The sequence below is a fragment of the Amia ocellicauda genome, chromosome 4, assembly GCF_036373705.1.
Source record: "Amia ocellicauda isolate fAmiCal2 chromosome 4, fAmiCal2.hap1, whole genome shotgun sequence".
Taxonomy (NCBI): Eukaryota; Metazoa; Chordata; class Actinopteri; order Amiiformes; family Amiidae; genus Amia; species Amia ocellicauda.
Window position 1 is genome coordinate 19,719,613 of NC_089853.1, and position 27,693 is coordinate 19,747,305.

General features: G+C 41.9%; 1 protein-coding gene across 7 annotated transcripts in view; it reads left to right on the forward strand.

Annotated features, from left to right (window-relative positions):
• Positions 1-27,693, forward strand: part of tjp1a (tight junction protein 1a) — a 120,212-nt gene that overhangs the window by 61,563 nt on the left and 30,956 nt on the right. For all 7 annotated transcript variants that reach the window (XM_066701268.1, XM_066701269.1, XM_066701267.1 and 4 more), the window contains 4 exons: positions 22,699-22,755; positions 25,682-25,806; positions 26,535-26,637; positions 27,392-27,662. In XM_066701268.1, coding sequence (XP_066557365.1) covers positions 22,699-22,755; positions 25,682-25,806; positions 26,535-26,637; positions 27,392-27,662 — 556 coding nt within the window. The remainder of the gene's footprint in view (positions 1-22,698; positions 22,756-25,681; positions 25,807-26,534; positions 26,638-27,391; positions 27,663-27,693) is intronic.

The window sequence follows — 27,693 nt, forward strand, 5'->3', positions numbered from 1 at the left end:
CAGTTATGATTGAGTTTAAACCCAATATGCCTGTGGTTAACTTGATTTAAATTGCTGTCCATAAAAAGTGCACCTGAATTGCCATGATTGTCTGGAAGATCCCATTATAAATTGATTTATTTTTTCATCATAACTTCCTGATGAATGGCTCCACCCCATGAGAAATAATAAACCTACATATCATTTTTTTTTTTCGTAAATGACCTAACCCTGCTTTCTGACAGGCTGGGCCTAGTTTAGATTATCTCCAATGAGATCATGCAATACACGTCTATAGGAAAACTAACCTGATTTTCTACCAGATACAACCTAGTTGCATAAGTGTCTCAGTGAAACAGGGTAACATTGTTAAATTGAAACTGTAAAAGGTATGTGCGCACAGATGCCGCACCCATGACAACAAAGTCACAGCAGGCCAAGCTTGCTTATGTCAGATCTGTCCAAGTTAAGACTGTTCCCTGTTCTCACAGCTCTGTGTAGAGAGGTAGGGCCTGTAAACTTTACAGACGAGCAGTGAACCACATGGGTGAAGAGCTCACCTTAAAGCATCTTTGAGCCCCTGTCCGCCTTGCCACCCATTAAATAGGCCAGTGAGATCGTACTGTTTACCAAGCTTATTGAAAGATTACTGACCTGTTTACTGATGCTTCCTCAGCAGCCAGAACATACTTTAGGAATAAGTAAGCCCATTACTAGGCCTCCCTACTATACGTCTGTCATCACCTAGCCTTGTCTACCTTCTTGATATAAAGACACAGTGCCTTAGAGCTCTCTTTTCACCCTGTCCATTTACTCTTACTCAAACGCACAGCATTTTGTGTAAATCAGTCGTCTTGGAATGTTTCCCCACCAAAAGAAAACCAAGAAAATAATTTAATGAAAAGTTGTTTAGATTTAAAGTAGTTTTCACTCCCTTTTGATTCTGGTCCCCCATTTATTAGGCATTCATTTAGTCTTTTTAATTCTACACTTCATTTTCATATATATGCTCTTATTGATTTTATTTTGAATCAAATTCTATGAAGAATCCAACCTTATATTGCTTATATACACACTTTTATATATACATATATACTATTTGTGTGTGTTCAAATACTCTAAATATACCAACAACAGATGAAACATTGGCCAAATAAAGGCATTCTTATTTGTGCAGCGTTTTACAATTTTACAACGTTGTTGTGGTGGAGCTCCAGCAACGCATGGGAATTCCTTTCAAGTGGGTTCAGTTCCCGGTTTTAGCGAAGCACGTGATTTTTGGCAACAAGCTCGGGTATTGTTGGCCTTGATCAACAAGTGTTGCCTGGGCTAATGGGATTGTGAGTCTGTGCAGGGCTGGCCCCGCTCTAGGTCATTAGCAGATGTTAGCGGCCATCTATGCCACTGAGGACTGGAGCTCTGAATGCCTTCTTTGTTTATATGTCAGGATCACTTCATACATTTTTTTTTTCCTTCCTCCTCCCCCCCAACATAAGAATTTCAACGTGGGAACACAGTTCAAGGGTCGCATATCCAAATGCAGAAAATATTGAGAGACCACAAGTAGACTACCACTGCACCGCTCCCCCCACCCTTCACCCTGATGGTCTATGAACTGCACGCTGGCCTTGATCCTCGGCTTTGTCCTCCCTCTCTGCAGCAAAATTCCTGACCTCCCAGTGTACAGCCTCACACAGGGTCAGGGTATACAGTCAGTTTCAGTCAAGCGCCACCTTGAGGGTTTACACTTCGTTCTCTTTGGCTATGAGCCATTCCTTTTGTGTTTGGAGACCTATTAACTGGGATAGTATTTGCTTACCTCTTGCTTGCACTCTAGTTTGACCGCAGTTGCAGGGTTGCGAGTGGTGTTGGTGAAGAAGCTTTGTGGCGCCAAGGCCTCGTCCAGCAGTAGTGACATTCAGTGGTACATAAGAGCATCCAGAAAAATGCAGTGGCTTGTTTCCTTTACGCGTTCCTTACTTCTGTAAACTTTAGAGCTGGGCCAGCATGGTTAATGTTTGCTCCTGCTATGCTCGGATTATGTATATGTTAAGACAAGGGCATTCCCCGCTGGGATGGCCTTTTCTGAAACGTTACTCTCCTCTTAAGTAACTCTGGGTGGACTATTCCATGTTTTAGTTACCTCTTTGAAGACCCAGGCATTCAGTGAACTTGGTTCTGGCTGTCTGAAGCCTTTTTAAAAATATATATAAATATGACTAGTTGAGTCTGCTGTCCTCTGCACAGGTGGGTGTATTTTTATTTTCATTTCTTCATCTTTTGTTTTTAAATCGCAGCGTTGGCTATGTGCTCTTTATTTCTCTTTAACAGTCAGCATAACAGCAGTGATGAATCAAGTAACATTAATCTTCCAACTGCAAGGTCTGGTGTAGTATAAGTCCTGTACTGTTGAGCAGGGATTTTTCTAACACAACTGTTTCCACATTATCAGTAAAAATAAAGCGGGGCCCTGGGAGCCAGGCTTGTTATCAGCACATTCCTGCCAGCTCGTTTTTTGTTCTGTTTGAGTGCTGATAACTCTTTCAGTGCTGATTGGCCATGCGAGAGCATGATTTACAGTCGAGTAGCGCACAGCATGATTCAAGAGCCTGGTTTACCAGTAACTTACTTTTGGTAATTTGCAGACTTCAAATAGAAACCTGTCCCCAACCCTCTCCCCAAGTTTTTTTTTTTTTTTTTTTTAGTATTTTCAAACGCACATGTCAGGAGCTAAACATGTCTTTTACCTGTGCCATTTCACCCTTGGTTGCAGTTGAGGGATTCTTATTTTGTCATGTATACACTTAATATTTTGAAATGTGTCTTCGGCAACTTTGCACATGTGCAATGCACACTATTCCTCGGGGGCGGGGGAGCAAAGTAGGGGAGGGAGGGGTGAGCAGGACAAAGAAATATCATGCAGGATTGTTGAGATTAAAAAATTTAAAATCATTATTAAAGTTTGCCATCCGGAAGTTAGTGCTAATGGCAGAGAATGCGGCGTGTCCCTGTTAGAGTCCAGTTGAGTGGAGCTGACTTTGCTATCAGGCTTGCTGGAAATAAGACAGTCATTGCGGGTCACTGGTCACTTGGGTTGTGGAACAGCGCTTGAAATTTTGAGACTTGCAGTAGATGCGAACCTTAATGTCTGACATGTTTGGGATTATCAAGGAACCGAAAGGAAGCTAAAGCAGGAGGGTGTTTGTGATCGCCGTTCAACAAGGCGTGTGTTTTACACATAAGCAGGAATTACTATTTGAAGGGAAAAATGTCTGGTTAAGCAAAGCATATTTGTGGATACAGCCTGGTCTATTAATAAATTGTGGAAGTGCCATGCAAGAAAATCCAAAAATGAAATGGAGGGCAATAAATTATCTACTGTATTGTCAAGAGCATTTCATATAATTAGGACCCTGTGTTTTGTGGGATTTGTCCATATAATTGATATGGTAAATTTCACAAAACAGCCCTGCATTTAATCAATGCTCTCTTCCTTTTTTGAATTTAGGTTATGTGAATATATTCATTAATGTGCAGAAAATGTTTATTTACACAATACATAAAATGTTGGTTGCCAGTGAAGTGAATTATGGGTACTTTTTGATTGGTCTCTTCCAAAATGTCATTATCCCTTGAAGGTCTAATGTTGGTGGGGGGGGATGATTCCATAATTTTAATTTGTCAACCAGAGTTCTCCAGAGACCAAACTGTAGGCCCTGATCCATTTTCTATCCCCCAAAAAATATCGAGCTCTATATCAATCTGTATCTTTTGGGTTGTGAAATGTAAATATTAGCTCCTCTCCTTCTCTCTTACATTTTCCTAAAAGCCAAGATTAGAGCTCTGGGGAAATGTCCTGTGGACCACTGTCCTATTGAGCAAATGGCCGGGGGCTCTGTGCACCTCCCGCTTGGCATCAGGGTGGGGTGAGAACGAGGCTCTCCTTTCCTGGATCTGTGCAGCACTTGCGGTCTGTGTAGTTTTTGCCATCTATTACATTAAGTCCTACTTCATTTGTGCTGCTCTAGAGGATCCCAGTCTTTTAGTAATTCATTAGTTAGACTTAAGCAGAACAGTGCTTTTGGCACAATCTGTGAAAATAACATTTTATTTAAAAAAAAAAAATACACAATCAGAGAAAATCAGAAATGCGCAAGTCAGGCATTTTTATAATCTCACACTAGGAATTTGAAACGCACTTAACCGTATTCAAATTTGAAATCGCTAGACTTGAAACCCCCTTTTTCAAATGCATCATTCTTGGATCATACTTTGCTTGGCAAAACAAACGTGCCACCAACCAAATGTACAGCATTTCTGTTTTAGCCTACGGTCGCAAGAGATGCATTTAGTTCCTGTAAAAGATATGTTAAAACCTTAATCTTGCAAAGAGAACGCAGAAATGGGAACAAGAAAGCAGTGTACCTGCATTGTGCCGGCCTCTCTGCAGTACTCTGGCTGTTTTAATATGTCAAGGGCTTTGAGAGAAAATGCAGAGATTTAGTTTTAATCCAAATGCAAGGATTTATTTTTTTAACTTTTTTTTTTTTTTTTTCCTTCCACCAGCTTTTATTTTTTATTTTTATTAAAAGTTATGCTTTCAGGCAGTGTTATAATAGAGAACCTTGAAATGTACTGCCGAAGAATGCGGGGATTACATTGCAGGCACACACGCTACATTTGATTTCAGAGTAGCAGAAAACTTTTGACCGCTCTGTTGTAGATTAGATTCTGTGTCCTGAAATTTTGCAGACCGGCAGCTAGGAATACATTGGAATCTTGTATTTTCAAGAACTGACGAGCAGATTTGAGGAAAAATATCTTTACATTGGCACCTTATGTAAACTAATATTTTTTTAGCTTTATACTGCAGAGTAGGAAGCCCCCCGGGTATGACTTTCTGGTTTGTTTTTCTTGTTTTTATCTTGTGAGTCTGCAAAAGATGCAATATTCTGGGAATTTCCTTGGTTTGTCGCTGCTTGTGAAGAAGGGCATCAATTGGCTTTTTCCTGCACTGGTGAACGTATGTTTGTGAAAAGGTTTGAATTTCTCCATAATCCCTATCGCTCTGGCTCAGCTCTGGCTGCAGGCACTCTGCTGGGCCGCGTAATGAGAAGGATGCAGCTGCTTTACAAGCTCTACCTTTGGGATCAGGCTAAAGGACAAATAAAGCTGGCTGTGGTTACATCACAAAGGCTGTTAGTGTTGTGCGTTTCTGGAGTCCCTTTGATGGGCTAACCGTTCCCTCATCTCCACAGACTATTTTGTGTCTTGGTGAGTTTTTTTTTTTTTTTTGCCTTACATTTTATGAGAGCTCCCATTTCCTAAAATCTAAGCTACCTTGTGAAGTGTGAAGCTGAATAATTATATTTGGTCATTTTTTTTTTTTTTCCTGGTGCCACACCCGTTTATTTTTAGATTCAAAACTGGAGTGGTTTGACCAGGACTTCCGGTTTACAAACTGGCCCTCCACGATTTCTGGGACGATGGTGTTGTACTTTCTACACACTTGATTGGGATCGTCTGTGAGCTCAGCAGAGAGTCTTATTTGTTCTCATGTGGGATGGAAAAGGCTGCGGTTCTGCAGGCCTCAACTTTCCGATCACAGCGTACATTTCTTCTAGTCTAATAGAGACTAGTAGGTGAGCTGCTCCAGAGTCCCTTGGGACAATCAGGCTAAGCACCGCCCTCTAACAATCCATGCCTGACACTTAGACCACTGGACCATCCTGCAACGCAGTGATGTGACTCCAAGAAATGCATACTAGCAGATTAGTTTGTGTAGGCAATCTGTGCTCCATGTCTTTCAGCCTTGAATATGCATTGCCACACTTCTAACAATGAAGAGTGTTTGGATTGCACAGAAAATTATGACCTCAACTTGGGTAGCTTTTTTTTCTTATTCTGTCTTCTTAAAGTAGGGGGGGAGATCAAATGTATCTTCTACTTAAATTCCTGTAGAAATTACTGAGTAGTGTGTGGAAGGTCAATAAGTGGGACATTCTGTGCTGTATGGTTGTTTTTTGTTTTTTTCTTCTGAAAAATACATTTGTAGCTGCAGTATATGGTGTGGGGGGGGGGGAGTTTCAAGATGTCTCTGGAGTACATTTCAAAACAAAGGACTGGATGTTTTTTTTTCTTCCCCCTCCCCGCTATCCATCGGCATCATACTGTTGAAGTTGCTTTTGGATTTAAAACGAAAAGCAAACTTGATGCAGGAGTGGTTGGACAGTCACTCACTGGGCTGATGCCACAAGAGTGCAGATGGGTAATGAGGCTGTTAAAATAGTACAGTGTTTACTGGTTGTGTTTTCGTCCTAATTTAAATTTTTATAGTTGGGCACATTTGTTCATCCGTAACATCAATCACTCAGCCTCTAAACTGAAGAGCACTTCTGAAGGCCAAACAGAATTGTTTTTACACCTTTGATGTATAAAAACTGTGGACAAGACTTTGTGCCTTCATCTTCTGGTCTTGGACTTGACTAGCAAAGATGTCCTCATAATCCAGTGAAAATAATGGGATTAATAAAATACTGTTTATTAGGTTAAGTATTTTACATTTACTTTAATAAAAACAATTCAATTTTTTTTAATACTTATGATTAAAATCATTTAAAATATCAGTCCTTAAAATCACTTAAAAAAAATTAAAATCTGTGATTTAACAAGGAACAAAACAATTAACTTAAAAAAACGTTCTCAAATCAACAAAACAAACGTGATAAAAGCAAAAACTGCACACCAACAAAAGGGTCAAATACATTGAAAATAACTGAAAATGCATTGAACAAAATAAAGAAACAATTAAAAAGTAAAAATAAAAAACAAACAAAAAAAGTCCAATGCATTTTAAATTAAACCCAAAACGGTCAATGTATTTGACAACAAAATATAACAAAACTATACCAAAAAAACCCTGAACAATGTGATTTAAAAACAACTAAATCTTTAAAAACAATTAAGATTCCTTTTTTAAAATCTTTTTAAAAACAATCATCCGTAAAATCTTTAAAAGATCTTGGACTTGGGCTCCAGCAGGGGGAACTGACCGTCCCCGGAGGTGGGTCTCATCATGGGATCCTGAGCTCCCCCAGATCTTGTATACGCCAGTTCTTGTAGGCTTCCTCCTTGCCCCTCTGATGGACCTCCAGATTGACATAGTCTCTTACAAACACCATGCCCCTCCGCGCGATGACGATCGGGTCCAGCTCCTGCTTGTTGAACAAACAGATGTTCCGTCCCTCCCACAGTGCCTGCTTCACTGCGCAGACGACACGCCACCAGCACCTCAGGGTAGATGATGAAATTCCCCTGGCCGGACCGTACAGGATCTGCTGGGCGGTCGCCCGCGCAGGAACGGCAAACCTGTGGAGGAACGGAGAAAACAGGAGCCAGGCCCTGTGGGCGGAGGGGCACTCACTAAAGATGTGAGCCTCCGTCTCCTTCCCCAGGCAACCCTTATAGGGGCAGGTGTCATAAGGAGCTATGCCCCTTCTGTGCATGAACACTCGGGTGGGGAGACACCGACTCACAGCCATCCAGGAGACCTCTTTCTGCGTGTTCGTGAGGCAAACGTGCGTAGCGTTAGCCCAGATAAACTGGCAGGTTTCGGGAGGGAAATCTTCTATCCGGCTGGTCTCCTGGGTAGATCTCATCTGGCTACAGATGGTCTTGTAATCCCAGGAGGCCAGCACGACTTTATGGAGGCCTACTTCGAGCGCAAAGGCTCGGAGCGCCCTGTAGAACGGCGGGGGATCCCACGAGTGCGGCCTGGTGTTATCCATGGCGCAGAGGCCGAATGGTCTCGGGCTGCTGGCAAAATAAAAGCGGTTCATAAAACTCACTTTCTTGCCAGCAGCCTGGATGTTCTTTACCACATAGGCCAGCCCCTGCGCCTTTATCAGCCGCACAACGTCCGGGACCCCCCTGCCTCCATCCAGGGTACCCTTCACCATCTGTACTCTTTTCAGCCTCTCCATTTTGCTCCCCCAGACAAACCGAAATATAATTCGGGTCACTAATTTTGCGATGACCTTGTCTGGGGGGAAGATCATTCCTACGTAGAGGAGTATCGGGAAGAGGATGGCCTTTACGACCAGCACCTTACCAGCCATCGTCAAGGTCCTTGTGCTCCAGCCGTGGATTTTCCTTTGGACCTTTGCTATGGCCTCCTCCCAGCTCCGGGTGCCCGTGTTGGTCCCGTCGATCGTGATCCCCAGAACCTTGATAGACGGCTTCACAGGGAACACGGTCGGCGGGCCCCGGCCGACAGGCCACGCCCTGGAGAGGTAGACCTCGCTCTTGGCCTTGTTCACAGCGGCCCCCGTCGGGATTAATAAAAGGTGACAGGAAAATCTGTTACAATCTCGGAATGATTCTGCTCCGAATGTGTGTGTAATGTTAAGTGAAGTGATTCCAGGTGTTCCCTTCACACGTGGCTGGAGTGAAACCTTGGAAATGGTCAGATGTGAGCTGAGGCAGGGAGATTTACAGCACACTGCTCTTCTGAATCCTGCTGTTAAAGGATTTATGCATGTATTATGGAATTTGTGTGTGTAATATTTGAAGGAGAGATTTATTATTATTAATATTATTGTTGTTGTCTTTTTTGCAATATGCGGTTAATCCCTTAATTTACTGATTTTATGTTTATTATTCAAGTACATTCTCTGTAAGAACAGGATTTCAGGCAGTTAGTTCACTAGGCCCTGAGTGTGCATGGCAGTCATTTGCTCATCACATTGGTTGGCAGTGTGATGGTGGCACTAAGCAATCACAGGTTGTCCCATCATTTGATGGAAAGCCAAACAGGCTGTGTTCATTTAGTTGGCATTCTTGTATTTCAGTCACTCTCAAGTGGAAAAATAGGTGGGCCCCCCTCCCACTTTCAACTTATATAAAATGCATTGAAAATAAACTGCCCTGCCCCCCACCACTGCAATGGAGAATGCAGAACTGCACAAGATGGAAATGTGGTTGTAGGAAAATGGAACTAAACAATTGTGTGAGGACTATTGCATCCCAGTCAAATCCTTGGGAGCGCAAGTTGCGCGAGTCTTCTGCCACCCCCTGACCTTTCCATTGGCTGCAATGGGAGTGTGACTAGAATCACATGAATACACACTAAATTAACACTGGAGGAAGAGGACAGTGATGAAGGTAGACTCCTCTTCAGTGTTCTCTCTATCCTGGGGGTAGTTATTAAAAATGTGCTGCGCATTAGACAAAACTGCATCAAACAGAACAGCCACCAGCACATCAGCTGGCAGTACAGTACTGTGAACTATATGAATAGAACAGTCATGTGCCTGGGAAGGGAGAAAAACAATTCCTGAACATATGATTATGCTTGTCAGTGTTTATACTGCCTGATGTATTTAAAACCTTTATTTTTTCCTCTCTCTTTCTCTCTCCATTGGGCTTCAGTTACTATGGCAAAACTCAATCCAGTTAGTTATGGCACTTACAGGGATTAATGCGGTTTTGCAGGAACAGGAAGAGTCCTCTTCTATTTTGAGGATGTGCTGAATGTACCAGATATAGGGAATTTAAAGGTTCATGTGCCACCTTTTTCAGGTGTCAGTCAGCTACCGTAAGGCGTGGCAAATGAGTCCCAGATCACATCTTGCATTTAAAACCCCACATGAAGAGAAACCAAACGTATTTTGAGCAAACAGACATTTTGTTTTAAAATGAGAACCTAAATATATGTATGTAGGCACGATTCTGTATGTGTAATTATAGTCTCCTGATAACTGCAGGCAGGATTCTCTACACAAACGCTGCATAATTCACTAGAAAAATTAAAATCTATAAATAGTTATAAATGTGGTGCATAAAATAACCAGTAAATCCTGCCATTACTCAGTCAGTGATGGACTTTGAAGCAGCTTGTATTCCCGGAAACTCGCAGAAGCCATAAAAGCCAGTGAGACCACTGCCTCGAACTGCACCACACATTGGGTAACCGGGAGTTAAATTCACTACAGCAGCTTGTGGTGCAGGCGAATATGCACTGGCAGGGCGCATGGTTTGTGGAATCTGCAGATCCCACAGAGCAGGGAACTGCCTGCAAGCTGAACCAGAGGTGCTCGTTTCAGTTTAAATAAAGACTCAGTGCTCGCAGTGTTAATGTACAGTATGTCAGTATAGGGGGTTGTACACAGATGTGCTTCATATCTTTTTTTTTTTTGTGTGTGTGTGTGCTTTCTCTTTTCTCTGCTTTGCTTCTACATTTTTTCTCCTCAGAATCTATCCTCCAGTGTTTGTAAGACTGGGTAATTATATAATTCAGTTTGGTTAAAGGATGTAGTTTTTCTCTAAGGGATAGGTGTAGAAGGCTTTAGGTTTTTTTTCTCTCGGCACGGGGCTTCAAGACATCCAGACCTTCTGCAGGGTTAGTTTCACCCTGATAATTTGTGCTTATATCGCTGAAAGTGGGAGATTGTATCCGCATGTGGGTTCTTGCAGCACTGTAAGTATGGTGATCTTTGTTTTGCTTGTGGAAATCGAAAGTCTTCATGCAGCAGAATCTTAGGAGTCATGCATTTTCAGGAGCAGTGATGTGAAAGTTAAAAACAATCTCTGCCTTGAATGCTGAAACCCCAAAATGTATTTGAATATTAGAACAGGTTCTGTTCTGTTTCTCTGCCTCCACCTTCTGTGTGATTGGAGGGAGCTCCTGTGAAGTTATTGGTTTTCTTTTGCACTGTAGAGAACATTGTGCTACAGTGTGGATTAGTGTAATTTATGGTAATTGCATAGATCTGTTAAAGAGAGAATACATATATACATTGTGAAACAGAAGGCTCATTCCTTCTGGGAGATTCTGTTGAATTTGGTCAGCACTGTACAGGTTAGAGATTTTGTTTTGTACACGTTAATGTTTTCTTAAGGTTTGCAGTGTGACTGTATGCAGGGTGTTGTAACTTGCTTCTGTTTGCTGTTCATAAGTGCTTGTGTGTACATAAGAAAAAAATGACCGAGCCGGTTTTTGTCCAGTGTACAGCAGTGCTAACACACCGCGAACAGTTCTGTTACAGTTCAGAATTTATTTTCAGGATCATAATTTTCTCCTTCAGCTGAAATGAATATCACTGCCATATTGCACAGGGACTAAAGAGGATTTTTTTTATCAAATACATTTTTATGTAATGCTTATTTTTTTTAATGACTGCCTCTCTAGTCTATTTATCTTTGTCTGTTTCTCTGGACCATTTCCTGCTGTTATTTGTGGTTAATCACAGAACAGCATTGCTTTCTTGAAGTTGGATCTTAGTGTATGAGACTTTTCTTGCTTAAGATGTACCTGCTACCTAATTATATATATATATATATATATATATATATATATATATAACTAAACAAATTCATATTGAATTTACTTGTTTTTCTTGTACTGTAAAGTAAGCTGAGAGAAAGTCTATCAGAGGACTGCTCTGTCGACAGTTGATTTTTGACTTTAAGACTTTCCTCTCCAGCTGTAAACGAAGAACCCTTTTTGTGGCTGTTCTTTTGAGACTGAATTATTTTCCACTGCACTTCCACTGTCCCTGAGGCTGGATTAAACCCATTATTGTACAGCGAAAGGCATGTATGACTTTTGCAGTGTACCAACCCTTGGTCTCTGTTGGTTCTTCCTTCTGAAATGTTTAATTTTTGTAAATCTTATCTTGGGTTTTGTTTTTTCTATTTACCTTTTGGTGAAAGGATGTGCCTGCCAGTGCCGTGACATGGGTGGTAGGTCATAAGTCATCCCACCTTGATGCTCTGAAATGCTTCCTGTATCCTGCAGTTATATAAGGGGATGCTCTGGACCAGCCCTGTCCGACCTGCCTCCTTTCACACTTTCTGCCCCCAGTAAATCACATTCCACAGAACACCCCTTTCGTTGCTGTGGATCTGCTCTGTGTTGTTGTGATGGCTGTAGTTTGAGCTGGTCCATGCATGGGGGACCCTGCACAACAGTAGTATTGTATATTGGGAAAAGACATTGGCCATCATTTTTCAAAGTGTACTTGATATTATTGACATTGAATCTGTCCCAGTGTGTAGAGAATTTACAGTAGAGATATGACTAAGATCTCCTTTTGATGTCGTGTGTGTTTGTTTATCCGTTTACTGATGCATCAAACTCTTTCTGAACAGCTGACCTCAGATCTCGGTGGTGGGGATCGGTAGGGGTCTTGTCTTAGAGCAGTATTGTTTCTTAGAAGCAAATGCAGTGTGTTTTCAATTCCTTGCCTTTGTAATGTGAGGAACCAGAGTGTCATCTTGTGCCATTAGTTCCGAACTATCGTAATTGGTGGTGATGATGTAATGGTAATAATGTAAGTGGTATCCGTGGAAAGCCACTGAACTGGTTATGCTTGTGTGAAAGCCTGTTTCTCTGGAGCAAGATATTCGAGTTGTTTGCAGAGCCACTAATCTGATCTTTGTCACAATGAAGCAGGACTGTCCACCAGGGCCTGTCAGTTGTGCGCAGCCCGACACGGTGTGCCAGCTCCTTTTGCTCCACACTTCCAGGGGCTGGGTAACATCAATTAGATGAGCCTTCTAGCACTGCCTTTTTCCTTTAACAGTACAATTTAATCAGAGATAATAGAGCTATTTATAGTCCCTCTTCTGAGACAGAGAAATAAGTACACGAGCAGTCATAATTTAATAACTGAAAAAATGACCCTGTGAACTTGCACAAGGCAGCCGGCTGTGCAGCTTGGAGAGATTTTAACTCTGTTTCATCCTGCATTAGCATTGCGTCGCGTGCCACTCATAAGGGTATCTGTTCCTCATACCTGTCTCATGTTGCTGTGCTCCTGTGTAGATTGGGCATCTTCTTGTTTATGTACTTTCTTTACAGGAAAGGATTTTATGAGGTATTTTTCTCCTTTTATTGTCTTTCCATTTTTATTTATTTTAATTAAACAAAAAGTCGGCTCTTTTGACAAAACACAGTTCAGTGCTGCCAGATCAGAGACAACTGAAACAAAGGGCCCTTTAAAGTAGGATCAAGGGCCGGCTGCCCACCCCTGCCATTTCACAGCGCAGGATTTCTTTGGCTCGTATTCAGACGAGCTGATGTGAATGTATAAAGATGCAGATCATCTCGGGATAAACAGTTTCATTATGTTTTGTTCCTCTGGTATGACTATTAGATAAGCCATGTCATTTTCAGAACAATTTTTTTTTCTTCCTCTTGCAAAATTTATGTTTTGACAAAGGGAAATGAAAGCAGCCTTTCAGTTCCTTCTCAGACAGTGAACACTCAACCTGTGTAGCGAGATTCAGCTGGTGACTTTTCCCGATGAGCAGTGTGCTCTGCAGAGGCCAGTGATGGTGACTGTGGTCACGGCTAACAGTCTCCCAACTTCAGGTTGCATCCGAGGCTCTCGTTGGCAGGCACGTCTACCCACCCAATTAATTTCTGTGAGAAAAGGAGCAAGTATTGTGCGGATCACTTTCATTCCTTGTTATCCATGGAGGCTGGCTGTACACAGTCGATCAGTTGTGGTGTTTGGTTTGGATGTGTTCTTGCAACTTGGTGGATTTCACCTGGTGTGGAGATAATGGTGATGAAGGCTTTGTGGCTGATGAATGAATCTTAGATGTTTGTTTGTTTAAGTACTCCATTCGTCCATCTCTCCATCCGTCCAAACAAGGCACAGGTTTATATTTCTCTGTTTTCACTTTCCTAGAAAGAAGAGCCTTAGGAAGAAGTGACTTTACAAATGACTCGCTCTCACTCTCAAACTAGGCCATGCCATAAGTGTCACAACCAGGTGGGCTGTGAACCTGACTGGCTCTGCTGCTTCTGTGCTGAATATTGGCTGACCAGTAGTGGGAGTAATGCCAGCAGGTTGATTTAGGTCTGGGGCCCGGATGAAAATTGGAGCTTCGACTTGCTCACCAATCAGCAATAACGGCAGTAGCAAGAAGCCGCTGACAAATAAAAAGGAGTTTGCGACTGACTGACTGGGCTGGCAGAAGGTTTACTGCAATTTCGGCCCTTCCCTTTCTTTAATTGGTAAAATACATGTAACTTATAAGTTGATGGGGAGACATTTTCTCCCTCAATAGATTGGTGGACAATGTACACTTGGGCCAAAGCAGTGTCTTCAAGTTTTTTTTTTTTTTTTTTTTTTTTAAAGAACATACTATCATATAGAAGATTACTCCCTTTTCCTACCAACTGCATGATGTCAATCAGCTTACTAAAGTACCCCAAACTTTATCACAGACTCCTTCTTGGTCTTCTGTTCTCTATATGGCCTTGAATGAAATTGTGTTTTTCTAGGAATTGGCTACACAAACTATATTAATCATGGTCTACCCGGTGTCATACACAGAGCTGCAAATTGAGCACAATTTACATAATCTTGCTTCAATAGTAATGCAAAGAGATCATATTAGGCATCTAGACAAGGGCACTGTCCCACCTCAAAGCTATGTTTAATTAACAATTTAAAATCCATTTGATATTGAATTGTTAATCGATCTCTCTCTCTCTCTCTCTCATATATATAAACTAGTATTATTCTGATACTGTGGCTGTATCAGTTAAATAAACGGCCACTCTCTCGTGCCTGTGTTTCTATGTCTCCCCTGTTTACTTAGTGCAGCGATACTCTGATTAATACGCAAGTGCCACGCCCAGCTGATACGGTTCTCGTTGCAGTGCTGGTGGTTCAGCCTGGGGCAGTGTAGTGCCAAGGTACGGTGATGGATAAAAACAGTGGGCTCAGTTGGCTGTAGATCTGAGGTTGTTTTTTTTTCCCCCCACAGAGCAGAAGCCCTGAATACTTGCACTGAGACATGCTATTGGTGTGTTTCAGTTTTTAACCGGTGTAGACCAAAGCACGTCAATGGGGGCACAGTGGGAATATAATATCACACTTCCAGCTTATCGTCATTGCTCCCAGGCATTTCTTTTGAGAAAGATTTTCATCCTGAGTTTTAAAAAGATATGCGCGCACACACAAGTATTCGGTTGACTGGTTGATGTTTTCGCCCTCATCTTTACTGACACTGATCTCTGATAGGCCATGCATTTAGAACTGGGAAAACCAGAATGTATTATTGTCAGGCATAAAGAAATGTGCTTGCATAAGCCTATCCAGTTATCAGTGTCTTACCAGTGACAATGTCGCTTTTCTTCTGCTTTGATGCTAAACACTAAATGTACTTCTGTACATTGTCATGGCCCCTGCCATATCCAGTGAAGCCTGAACTATAGACGTATTAAGCCTCTGCCACACTGTACCCATAATGTTGACTTTTTTAGTGCAGTATTATACAATATGTTCTACAATTAACTTATTTTCCAAGGTCATTCAACAGAAAATGTAACCTTAGTCTTCGGTATCAATTTTTTTTTTTTCTTTCTAAAATTAAATAAAATATGTATTCCCCCTTCCCTCCCTAGTCAGTTTTAGGATTAAAAGTGTAGTAGGCATATGTATGAGTCCATGACATCTGGGCACAGCAACTGGCTGGTTTGCACCTCGCAACGGGATGTTTTCTGTGTGTGTGCGCAAGTCAGCTCTCTGAAAACTGTTTGTACAGGTACATCCTGGAAATGTGGGGTCACGCCATGTGCTCGCAGCCCTGCTTCCTCTGTGCTTTGGCCTGCCTTGGCCAAGATGCAGTTTCCCAGAATCCCTGGAGAGTGAAAGATAACTACAAATGGGATGAAGAACAACGCAAGCCAAAAGGAACAGGATTAATTTGGTGTATGCAGCAGCATGGTTCTGTTGTGTGAGCTTTTCTATTCGGCAATTATCTTCTTTTAATTATTTGCTTTATTCAATGTGAAATATTCCATGTAAAAACTGCATGAGCAGCAAGTTCCGACATTTCCTTCGCAAAGCATGGGCAGTCAAAAATTTGAATCTGTTTTGGTGAGCACTGTGTCACTTGCAGTCAGAGCAAACTAGCTAGCCACTGTGTGATGCAGAAGGAGTTGCAGTGGAAAGGTCACAGGCACCGCTTCCATGAGACCATGGAGACCATGCAAAACCAGTGGTGAAAACTATTGCGTGCTTGATCTGTGTGTGCATCGGTTACAGTCTCTTTAACATGCATGTTCAGGTCCATCATGTTGTGTGTTGCATCTTTTCATTGCAATGCAGTTCTCTGGCAAAATACAAATCTGTGGCTTGTCTGTCAACGTTTAATTGAATCTGGAATGATGCATATTTGGCGAAATAATAAGTAATTTCTTTATTTTGTCTACTCATGCCAATGTGAATGTATTAAAATAAGATTGTGCTCCCCTCCTGTTGCACCTATTGGTCCATGTAATTGCAGGTGTAAATGTGCATAATTACTCATTTCTAATGGCTTTCATTAAGGCTGGTCAGGGACTGCAGGTCATAATCACTGCAGTGCAGTAGCCGAGTGTCTCGCTTGTGATTCCTAGTTGGTAAACAAGTTGGGAGGTGAAATTTAAGTATTTTTTAATTTGTTTTATTCTCTGTATACTTTATATTGTATGTGTTTGCAGGAGAAAGCAGTTTGACCTTGCTTTATTTAGCATTCATGCAGTTAGGATGAAGAACCCTAAGTACAGAACAGGATTTGAATTGTGTAATCAGATCTGTGAAGTTTGTTGCCAAACCCTGATTGCTGTAGTGGTGGCAGCCTCTCCTGTGGACACGCTGCTGTGTTTAATGACAGACACCTGCACCGTGTTTACACCTCATATTTCAGAAATCTGCAGCAAGCCTGCTGGCGCAGTACACTTCTTTGGCATCCACTGCGCTGAAGAAGTTCACCTCAACCTTAGATGGTAACTGTGCCTCTTAATTGCTTCTCTCAGCCTGGTGAATGGAGCTATGAGTCCGCAGCAAGCTTCAGTGTCCCGGTATCCTCTGCCCTGAAGGCTCGTGGGCTCCCCCCCAAAAAGCTAGTCTTCAACCAGACAGGCTTCGGATAAGCTGAATAAAGGAATTGAAGTTTGCAGAGGAAGAACTGCTTGCATTATCATCTGTGCCAAGTTAGTCTATTTTGCTGTAGCTGGAACAAAATAATAAAGAAATCGGCAACATTTAAACTGCATACAATTAGAGTCATTATTTAGTTCAAAAAAGTTATCTGTGTCAGTTTGCATAAAGACACTGCCAAACTGGCAAATTCTCACTTAATTTCTGTCAGCAGTGGCTACCTGCCTTCCACATCAGGCATAGCCTACATTGTTTCAGAGATGTTTTGACACAGCAGAAGGACTGTCTGGCATTTATTTGATTCCAAAAAGTTTGTCGTCTTAGCAGTGCAGCTAAAAAAGCATCCGGCTTCCTAGTCAGGAACTGGGTACCTTGAGGATTTCTTATGTTGGACTTTCCTTCCTGCTGTGCAACAGCTGGCCACCAGAACCAGAATAGGAGATGGCAGGGTAGCACTCGGACGTCCCATGTTAAGGTTAAAGGCCAACGCATTCTAGTCTCCCTGCCCCGAGCTGTGCTTCACCTCCCGGCAGGTGAAGGAGGTTCTCTGGGTAGGGGCGCATCCTCGTCCTTCCCACCTATACCGCAGCTGCTTTTCCTTGCTTTTCTGCATGAAGAGGAGCTGTGGCTGGCCTGTGCAGAGCCTTTACTCCTCCTGGTGACTTCAGCCTCTTTTCTGAGTTTTTCAAGTTCCTTGATGATTCTCCCCCCTCGCTCCCCCCACCTGGATAAAGCACAGACCTCCTTCAGGGAGCTGGAAGTGACAGACCAAGCACTGCACCCTGTCGGCTTTAGGTTCTTAGCTGTACACAAAAATAGCTCTACAGTTGGTGTATTTTAGTTTTGTGTTTTGTTTGAATGTGGTGTACAGTTTTCTTTTACTCTTCCCCATCCTCCAAAATAAGTTGCATCCATATTCCATCTTTTTTTAATGTGATTTTATCCACACGAGTTGTGATGAGGGAGTTGTACGTCTCATGTTTACAACCGTATTCTTAAGCCTTGACCTTTTTCACTGTAATTTTTCTGTTCAATTTATATTTTTATTTTTAATGCCTCAATGCAGTATGTCCTCTAAAAGCCCCTCTTGATGTGTGACCTTCAAAGACTTACACAAACATGAAGGGGAGGATACCTTAAAATAGGTTAAGTACTTCAGCACAATGCAAGACCTGATTGCACGAGCCGAGAGCACGTTCTACTTCAGTAGCGTGCAGCGTTTCATATCGACCGTTAAATTGTATCAACACTCTGTTGCCATGGAATCCAAGGGCAAGGGGTTAAATGCCTGTTAATTACTGGGATCAACGGTTCAGGAAAGTGTTTTCATCTCCTTTCCTACGATTCCCTCTTGGTTTATTTATCATCCGCGTTCGCTGCAGCTTGTTTGACACAATCGTTAGGGTAAATTTTTAAAGCTGTTTTTTTTTTTTTTTTTTTGCTGCTGCTGCTGCTGTTCTTGTTTTGTTTTTCTTCCTGGGAGTGAGGACTATTCCCAGAGTAAATGGAGGGACAGTACATTTTTCAATTCTCATTACACACATAAGAACTGGAACTTTTTTTTTTCTCCCTCAGTTTTAATCATGCCTCCTCAGGAAGTGACTATCTCCAGTGTACAAAAGGAAATGTTCAGCTTAAGATAGAGATCCGTTTTGTGTTACTCATCAGGATTATCTCTGAACATGTAAGAATGCCATAATGTCTGAATTTTATAACCAGTGAATTGTGAATTCCTGACATAATTTGTTTAAAGGATCTGCTTTAAAAAAACATTGAATGTTATTTTTTGTTATAACTGTATACAACCAGCTTGCCTTTTTTTTTTTTTTTTTTTTTTTTTTTTTTCCAACTGAGCTCTCAATTAATTAATTGAACCCTTAATTTGACTTTTTAAATTGTGTAACCTAATACAAGTTGGTTCCTTAATAAGATACAATGTTATACTTAAAACCACAATAGTTTAAAATAATTAAGACTGATTTGGAAATTACTTCAGTTAAGGGTTAAATGAATTAATTGAGAACAAAAACCAGCAGTGTAGGGTGTCCTCCAAGACGAGGGTTGAGAACCACTGCTTTAGATGTCACTGTAAATTAATGTCAACGAGTCACTGAAGAAGCCTTGTATGCTAGGACTTTTTGGATCATTGCTGTACTGGTCACTTTGAAATTTCCCAGTTTTGACTTGAGCAGCTTTCGCTTTGTATTAGGTTCAGCCTTTTCGGTCAGTACAACACCAGCAGACAGCTAAACATTGATGCCACTATGTTGAAGTTGCGAGTTCCTGTCACACTAAATTTGTGGTGCTGACTTCCTATTATTTGCTTACTATATTGCCGGCCTGTGATTAGTGGAGCATCTGAGTGGTATGCCCAAGTGTGTAGTAGATCTTGCTCAGAACAATTTGATTATTCAGATTGGTTTTCTGGGAGGAGCAGCAAATGATTGATTAGGGTTAATTTACTGCTTTAATTAAAGAACAGGTACTTTAATTTGTATTGATTGCCCTCTGTAATAGTGTCAGCTGTTTTCCAATTAAGTGACCAACTAAGAATTAGCATTTTGGTTGGCAAAAGGGTTGTGGCATTTGAGCAGGACCATAAACTGAACCCGAGAACAGAGTGTATTTTTTGTTTTGTTTTCTGGAATTGGTTTCCTCTAGTCAGGTCGGGCACTTCGTTGAATTTGTTTCCACGGAGAGGAACCGATGCAGACTTTGGTGTCTGTCCTTCCGTGAGTTCGATGTACTAAATTAACACATTCAGCATTATTCTAACCCCTGCCAGAAAAATCAATCTGAATAATTGCAATCCATGCATCTCCTGAGCAGTGCTGCTGCCATTTTTTTTTTAATTGCTACCTGTTCAATAATTCAGCTTTGTTGTTTAGTAGCCTGGCTGGGGCTCCTCAGAGGAATTCCAGCTTCCCAAGGTAAACCTCTGTGCTCAGTGCCATTACAGTAAGTTGTGAGAGAAGGGCGCATTGTATTTATTTATAGATTTATTTTGCATATAATTTTTTTGCTTTCGAAGGCGTCGTGTCCCAAAATCAGAATTGCATTTTAAAACGTAAGGATCTGTAAAATGACTTTTGCTGTGCACAGTAATCTGGAACCCCCCCAAAAAAACACTGTAGAAATTCACTCTTCTAAAGCAAACAAATTAGTGTGCAGGATTGCAATGCGCTCCATCATCATATATGTCCACTGTTACTGCATTACCTCAGCTCTTGTTTTTCATGGGCAATGCCAGTGAAATTGTCCAAGCAGCATTTTAGTATTTCAGCTGAAGGAGCACAGAGACCCTGCTATGTAATAAATGGGAGTGCTCCTGTGATGTCGCATTACTTCCTAACATTGTGTTCACATGCGCTGCTACAGCCTCCTGAACCCACTCCTAATGGCAGTGCTTTCTTTTAAACTCCTCTGGGTGGGGTCACCATAATAGAACGATATATCGAACGTCTTTGTGGCAGCTGAATGCCACTTCGAATTACCCAGACTAAACATCATCAAAGTGGAATGCACTGTGTGTATGGGTGGGTAGGGTGAACAAACTGTAAATCACCCTGGATTAGGGCGTCTACAAATAAATAAATAACCATAATAATAATATGGGGAGGTTCTGATGCCGTGTAGTTGTGGCTTAGTTTTTAATTCAGCCTTCAGCTGAAAATCTGAGCGAACTATTGGCTTAGCTCAAATTACTGATGTGACTTGCAATTTGGAGCCGAGACCGGTGTAATTAAGGCAAAGACGACCTGACGCCACTCACAGGTTAAACACAATGAAGTAAATCAAAGCGGTTGTTTCTCCCACTCTGTTATTTAAAGCTTCAGGCTCAGCCAGGATTGCTGCTAATGGGGGCGATAAATATACCGTGACACAGCACTGGAGCACAGAAGCCAGGCTGAATTTGGACAGAGAAAGCTTTAACTGTCGTGCACCTGCACTGTGTGTAGGCGGTTACCCACTCTGTTTTAGTGCCAGTCCTGTGCCACCCCCTCATCCCCTCTCTTCTCCTTTTCACAGAATCTACCTATTCCAGTTGTTTGTGCTGGGGTGTTTTAGCCAAATGTGGTACGTTGGATTGACAATGTTTTAATTAGCTGTAGTCTGATCAGAAAGCCTCCAGAGCTCATCTGCCTGGAGCCGACAACTGCCTTTCTAATTGACGGGCAGATTGATCCGCCGTGGTCTGCTGCATGCTCTGCCCCGTACTGCGGTCTTTGTGCTGGAGTTGGACCGGCCAGAACTCGCCTTGCTTTCCCTTGCAAACTTTTCATTCTGACCTGATCATAGGAACCCAGTTTAATTTTTTACACTTTCTTATTGGTTTAAAGACGCCAGAACTCACCTTAACTATGTGAAAACATGATGTATTTGTGGCTCCCTGCTCTTCTTTTGCTTCCGTGTGGCTCCTGCTCAGCCTCGCTGGATCCGTAGTCAGTGTTCAGATGGAAAGGGCGATGTTTACCTAGCCTGAACCGCAGTTCAAGTCAAGCGTGACATCTATTTATAGCTCCAGTGCATGTACTATAAACCAGAAATAATCTGGATTCTTGCATAGCTCTGCATTAGACTCCAACATGAATGACATACTGCTTGCTTATTAAATTTACACTGTAAAGCTCCATTAATATTAATAATTTATCGATGCCTGCCACTCCATGCAGGTCACAGCAGTTGGGATGACAGAGCAGTATAGATTTATCATTGGCCTCCCTAGCCGAGCTGACGGCTTGTTATAAGTTACCTGAACATACAGTAGGTTTAAAAATAGCCAGGAAATTATTTGTGGTCTTTTATTTGGGAACAGGCTTGTCTTGGTCCTGTAAATGTATCAGTTTCTAAAAATAAACTACACAGATGTGGGATCTTTTTTCCTCCTCATGCTCCTGGGATCACTCCAGTTCTAGGTTCTGTAAATGGATATGAATTCGTGTGTTTGCTGTGCTGTGTGCAGTTATGGCACCGTACAGTACAACTCAGCAGCCTGTCTCGGAGTGTTAATCTCGCCGTAGCTGCATTGCAGAACTCATGCAAAATAAATAAATAAAGGAAAGAACACCCTCCTTAGCAAAGCTAAAGTGTGCAACTGCTACCTTCTACTTTCCTCACAAATGTAACATGCATGTGGATTTCTTCCCAAGATGAAAACCCTAAAACAGGTGGCTGGTGCATAGGTGTTCTGTGTTTTCTGTTTTGCAAGTTATTAAGGAAATGGAAAAAGTGCAGGGCATGTATTCGTTGTGCACTGCAGCTAGGGCAGGCTGTCTGTAGATCCTGCTTACCCTACACGCTATGTAGAGAACCGTGCCTCATTCCTCTCGGTGAAAGCACGGAAACGAGCAGAGCTCAGTGCTTACCCAGCAGGTCTCTGGAGTATACGCACAGTTTGTATTTACGGTTACAGTTATAGCAATTTGTTTGCCATTGTAGAAACGCACAAAAATTTAGAATAGGTTTTCATTTCGAGCTTTGGCTTCATTTTCTCTGAAAACCCTCCATACAATTATGCTGGATTCTGCACTCTCCAATTTATTTTCTGTGTTAAAATGCACCTTTTCTGATTTAGGATTGAATAAAGCTAAAAATGTCACCTGTGATCTGTACACGTTTTAATTTGTATTTGTTTGAGCTAAAGCCCAAATTGTGTGTAAAGCTAAATTGGAGAAGCACCACTTTATCTTCATAAACCTCCAGTAGTCTTCAGTAGGTGTAGTGGAGTTGTGGAAGTCGGCATCTCTAATGTGTTTCTCTTTCATCTTTGTTGCAGAGTGCGGCAATGGAGGAAACTGTGATCTGGGAACAGCATACCGTCACCCTTCACAGGGTGAGTACAGCCCCCTCTCGCGCACTCCTCGCCAGCTCCAGGATGCTGGCCGAATGCGCACACAATGGCAAGAAAACCAGATGTCAGGAAGCCAACGAGAGGAAGAAGGGCTTTGTAGTATTACTGTGTTGCAGTCTTTATTCGAGTTTGTTTCAGGGGAGATTAATCTCATCCTGCACAACCCACAGCTTTGGGCTGCAGTGCTCCAGCTGCCTCTCGTGTGCTTGCTCTCTGAATTTGTGGTCTCTTGTGGTTATCGGGTAAAATGCATAGAATTTTTCCGGTATTAACAACCAAAGTTAATTGATTTGAAAGAATTAAAAAAATGTTGGGGGTGCTGGCCCCATTTCTTGGGTGTTGTGTTCTCCCCCCAGACATATTCAAGGATTTAAAGACCACCAGGCACACGATAGTGAGGGCATTAACCACTGTTAAGTTTTGCTTGTCCTGCTGAATTGAGTGACTGGAACAAGTAGGACAGTATCCCAGTCAGGTACTTCATGTCTTCCATTCTTTACCTGTATTACTTATTTACTACATTACCATTGGTTCTCTTCACTAGTGTGTAACTGGAGAATAACAACCAGCCTACAGTAGCAATCTTCCTTGTGAACCGACTCTGCGGAGATTATGGAGAACAGTTTTGGTGTTGTGCGGGTTTCTCACAGTCAGCTGCGGAAATGTTTTTGGCAGCCACTTGTTTCTGCAGTAGTTCATTAACACAGTCTGGAACAGGAAAGAGACGCCTCCCCAAAACAACACAAATAACAGGCTTTGCAGCAAATGAGAAACGTACAAATGGGAAAACCCAGGATGATAGAGAACTTCTCCTTTAAAGACAAGGAAGGGGGCCTGAAAGTCTACTGCCTAATCTTCCTTTCCAAAGAATGTGATAAGGCACGGATGCTGGTTATAATGTACAGTACATATACACTGAGATGAAGTGGTCTAGCCAGAAAAGACCATCTACATTTTTAGGAGTAGTCACACTACTCTCCCCTCCCCCCCCCCCCCCAGTTAGGATGCAGTCACTTGGCCTAGGAGTGCTCACTGTGCAATTATGTACTGAAGCACAGCTATTGATAGGACTGAATGGAGCTGATCAAACCCAAGTGAAACCACCAGGAGAGAGGAGTGCTGGTCCCTGAACTTTCCATCCAGGCGGCTGCAGGCCAAATGTCGAAAAAAAAAAAAAAAAAAGAAAAGTAAAGATTAGATATTCTTGTAAAGTTGCAGCTATGCATTATCCCCTTGTAGCAGGCTGAAATGGTATTGTGCTTGTCACCTAGTTTGATACAAATAAACACTACCGTGTTCCTTACATGGACTGATTCGATAAGCAGTAGTTTTGACATCAGGCATTGTTCAGTCATGTTTGAATGCCTTGTAGGTTCTCTAGGAAATATAAACACACCAAATTATCAGTTTTTAAGTAATAACAGGAGTGGGGGAGTTATTAACAGTTTTGAATGGTGCTCATTGTTTTCCGTTCAATGTGGTTAAATACCAGTTGTTACACTTAAAAGCGCAGTTGCCTGGGAATGTCCTGGACCTGATTACTGCTGCAGCTTGTGGAGCATCCAATTTAATTAGCATTGCTTAATAAGGGTCCAGAAGAGATGTTGATGATATGTGACTTTTAAACCTTATTTTGCTTGCCAGCTAATTCTTTTCATTGAGCGCACACAATGCACACTGTATTATCGGCAGAGTGAAATGTCAACCAGTGAAAAGACTGGAGCTCATGTCTTCTGATTCTGTTGCAGTGGTAGTCTCATTGCTTTTGTTCCCAGACATTTTCACACACTGCACAGCTGGCAAAACGTCTAACGTGCAATTATCTAATTGGTGTTTATGCTTTCCGAAGAAAATAATAAAATCTTTGTGTGTGTGGATAGACAGATATAATATTACACAAATATTATGGATGCTGATGATAATATTGCACCACTGTCAGCGCACATGAAGACGGCAGTTATTACCAGCATTTTGGTGATTAGAAGTTTCACTCTTGTCATTCTGTCAGTCTTGCATTATATGCTAATTGATAAGGCTTAATTATAAAGGACTGGCTGTGCAATAGGGACAGAATGGACATGGTGCTTCACAGACTGGAGCAGATAAGGTAGTCAAGCCAGGTATAAAGGAAGCTTGTGTTTACAGTTCTACAGGTACTTTGTAATTCCATAATGCAGTGTTTTTTTTTTTTTGTCCCCCAATTATGCATGTGCTATTTTATGTTTTGTTTCTGCAAAGCTCTTCATTTATATCTGTTCATGGTTTGCATTGTATAAGAGCCAATTGTAACTGCAGATGTCTCCTAGGACACTTATTGGTTTTCTTTTTCCCCTACGTATTTGGTTAATTTCATAAAGATTTGGAAATCTGCATCTCCTTTGACTGTGCCTTAGGCACACCTTAATTTTCCAGATTTTAAGTAGGACTAATGTAAGTGGTTAGGGATGGAACTGCGATTCGGTTTGTTTTGAAGACGAGAAATCATTTTGGGTCTCCTGTATGACCCTTTAAGAAGTTATTAACTGTTCAAGTGACTCTCTCTTCCAGAGAGACTACTGGGCATCTTCTAGTATGTATTTTTTCTGCAGTCACAAGGTCACACACTCACATGATCACACACATTGCCAAGCGCACCAGCATCCTAGCCCTTCCAGGGTGTATTTTAGATCATATGACAAGTTAAATAACACATGCATGCTCCTGTTTTAGCTTGCAGTAAAGTACATTGCTTTTCTCTTCTGTTTTCCATCTTGCTTTTTTTTTTTTTTTGCAGTGATCGTGGAGTGCAAAAGAAACATTCTTCTTTTTAATGTGTTTTCTGGTAGCTTTCTCTGTAGATTTTCTTTTTGTAACATTTGATGTCGCTTGCAACAGGAGCCTGTTTTCAGTGTGTCCAATTTCCTTGCAGGCGCCAGGGTTCGGCTTTGGCATCGCTATCTCTGGTGGTCGAGATAATCCTCATTTTCAGAGTGGTGAGACCTCCATTGTGATCTCAGACGTGCTAAAAGGAGGTCCAGCTGAGGGCTTGCTACAGTGAGTACAGTACAGCCTGCTGCCACAACACAGGGATACCTGGAGGGCTGAGCACAATTGCTATCAGAAAATATAGCTTTTATACTGCAACTTAAGCATTGTGCAATTCTGAAAAGTCATCTAAAATTGTATGAAAAGTTTTTCCTGTTGTTAGTTTGTGTTTTTTTTAAGAAAACGCCACAGATGCTTTTGGAGAATCTGAAATTTCTCACATTTGTTTATGATTTAAAAAAAGATGACAGCCTCCAAAGCAGTTAGCAGCAGGAGGATCTGTCAGCAGCAGAAGTTGCTGCTTTATATAATTTTCGATGGCACTATGATGTGTCCATTGTGGAGTGCGTGTGCGTCGTCGGCTGCTGTAGGTTATGCTGTTGGGGGCTGTCATTGGCTGGCAGTCGTCTCTCTTCCTGCTTTTTCTCCATCGGCTCTTCCTGTGGTAGGCTCAGCTGGCTTGCATTCAGGGGGGGCCATCACCCAGTGCACTCTGACTCACAAACATGAGAGCACCATCCAGGGGCATATTTTTAAACCCAATTAGAATTCTAAAAACAGGATTCCTCACCTGGATATAATTGAATTTCACACTTGAATTCATTCATCTTTAAGTAGCTCTCCATATTACTTTCTGCAGCCAGCCTTGCTCTCACTGTGAAGCTGAGAGGCTGTGTTTAGTAATCATCCTGGCTGCTTAACTCTTGCCTTAGTTTGTTTGTGTAATTTGTTCACAGGGAGAATGACAGAGTTGTCATGGTTAATGCTGTGTCCATGGATAATGTGGAGCATGCATATGCCGTTCAGCAGCTACGGAAAAGTGGGAAGAATGCGAAAATTGTGAGTATGCACGTCCTTGGCGGATCTTTCATTTTTGCACCTTAAATCTACCAAGAGGCATATAGTGCGTGTTGATCATCCGATTTTTCTTTTATTCCTGTTTTTTTTTTTGTTTGTTATTTTGAACTTTTTCACAGTATTTAAATGGTATAAGCACAACTAATACAAAATAAAATAATCTTCAGCTGGATCTCCAAGATTGCAGAATTGGAGGAGATACTGTATAGCCTGAAACGGGTATCTAATGCCACTGAAAAACAATGCGTTTCATTGTGTCAAGTCTGAATAATACTGGTACATGCTGTAGTAAATGTAGTTGAGTTGAAAATGCAAGGGAGAATGTTGTTGAGGTAGGGGACAATTGTAGCAGCATCGTTATAGTGAGCGGGCAGCAGATGTCAGTGTTCAGAGAAGCAACAAAGGTGGAAACCATTCATCTTTGTGGAGTAGGTGCTGTGGCAGCACTTATAATTGTCCTCTGTGTTCCTGCAGAGTGCTGCGCATGTGGTCAAAATTGCTCTTGCATCCTGCTTTACTGGAAATCGCGTGTTTGGACAATTGGTACATATGAATACATGCATGTGCTCATTTCTTGGCTGGAAAGTGGTTTGACTTATGATTTAAGAGTGCTGATCCCCCATAAATTACGTTTGTTTTATAATTTTTTTTTAATATCCATAATTTGTGCCTTACGCACTGAACCAAAGACATTTTTTTTTTCTTCACCTATTATATTTTCTCGTCTCCCTGTCAGACGATCAGGAGGAAGCGGAAGGTACAGATCCCCGTGGCGCGGCCAGAGCGCGAGACTATGTCGGAGCACGAGGAGGACAGCTACGACGACGACGAGGTGTACGACCCCAGCGCCTACAGTGGCCGGCGGAGCGAGCGCAGCCTTAGCCGCCGGGACAGGAGCGCCAGCCGTGAGCGAAGCCTGTCCCCACGCTCAGACAGGAGGTCTGTGGGCTCCAACCTACCTGCCAGGCCTGCCAAAGTCACCTTGGTGAAGTCTAGGAAAAACGAAGGTAAAAGAGCATACCACTTATTTTTGTGTTT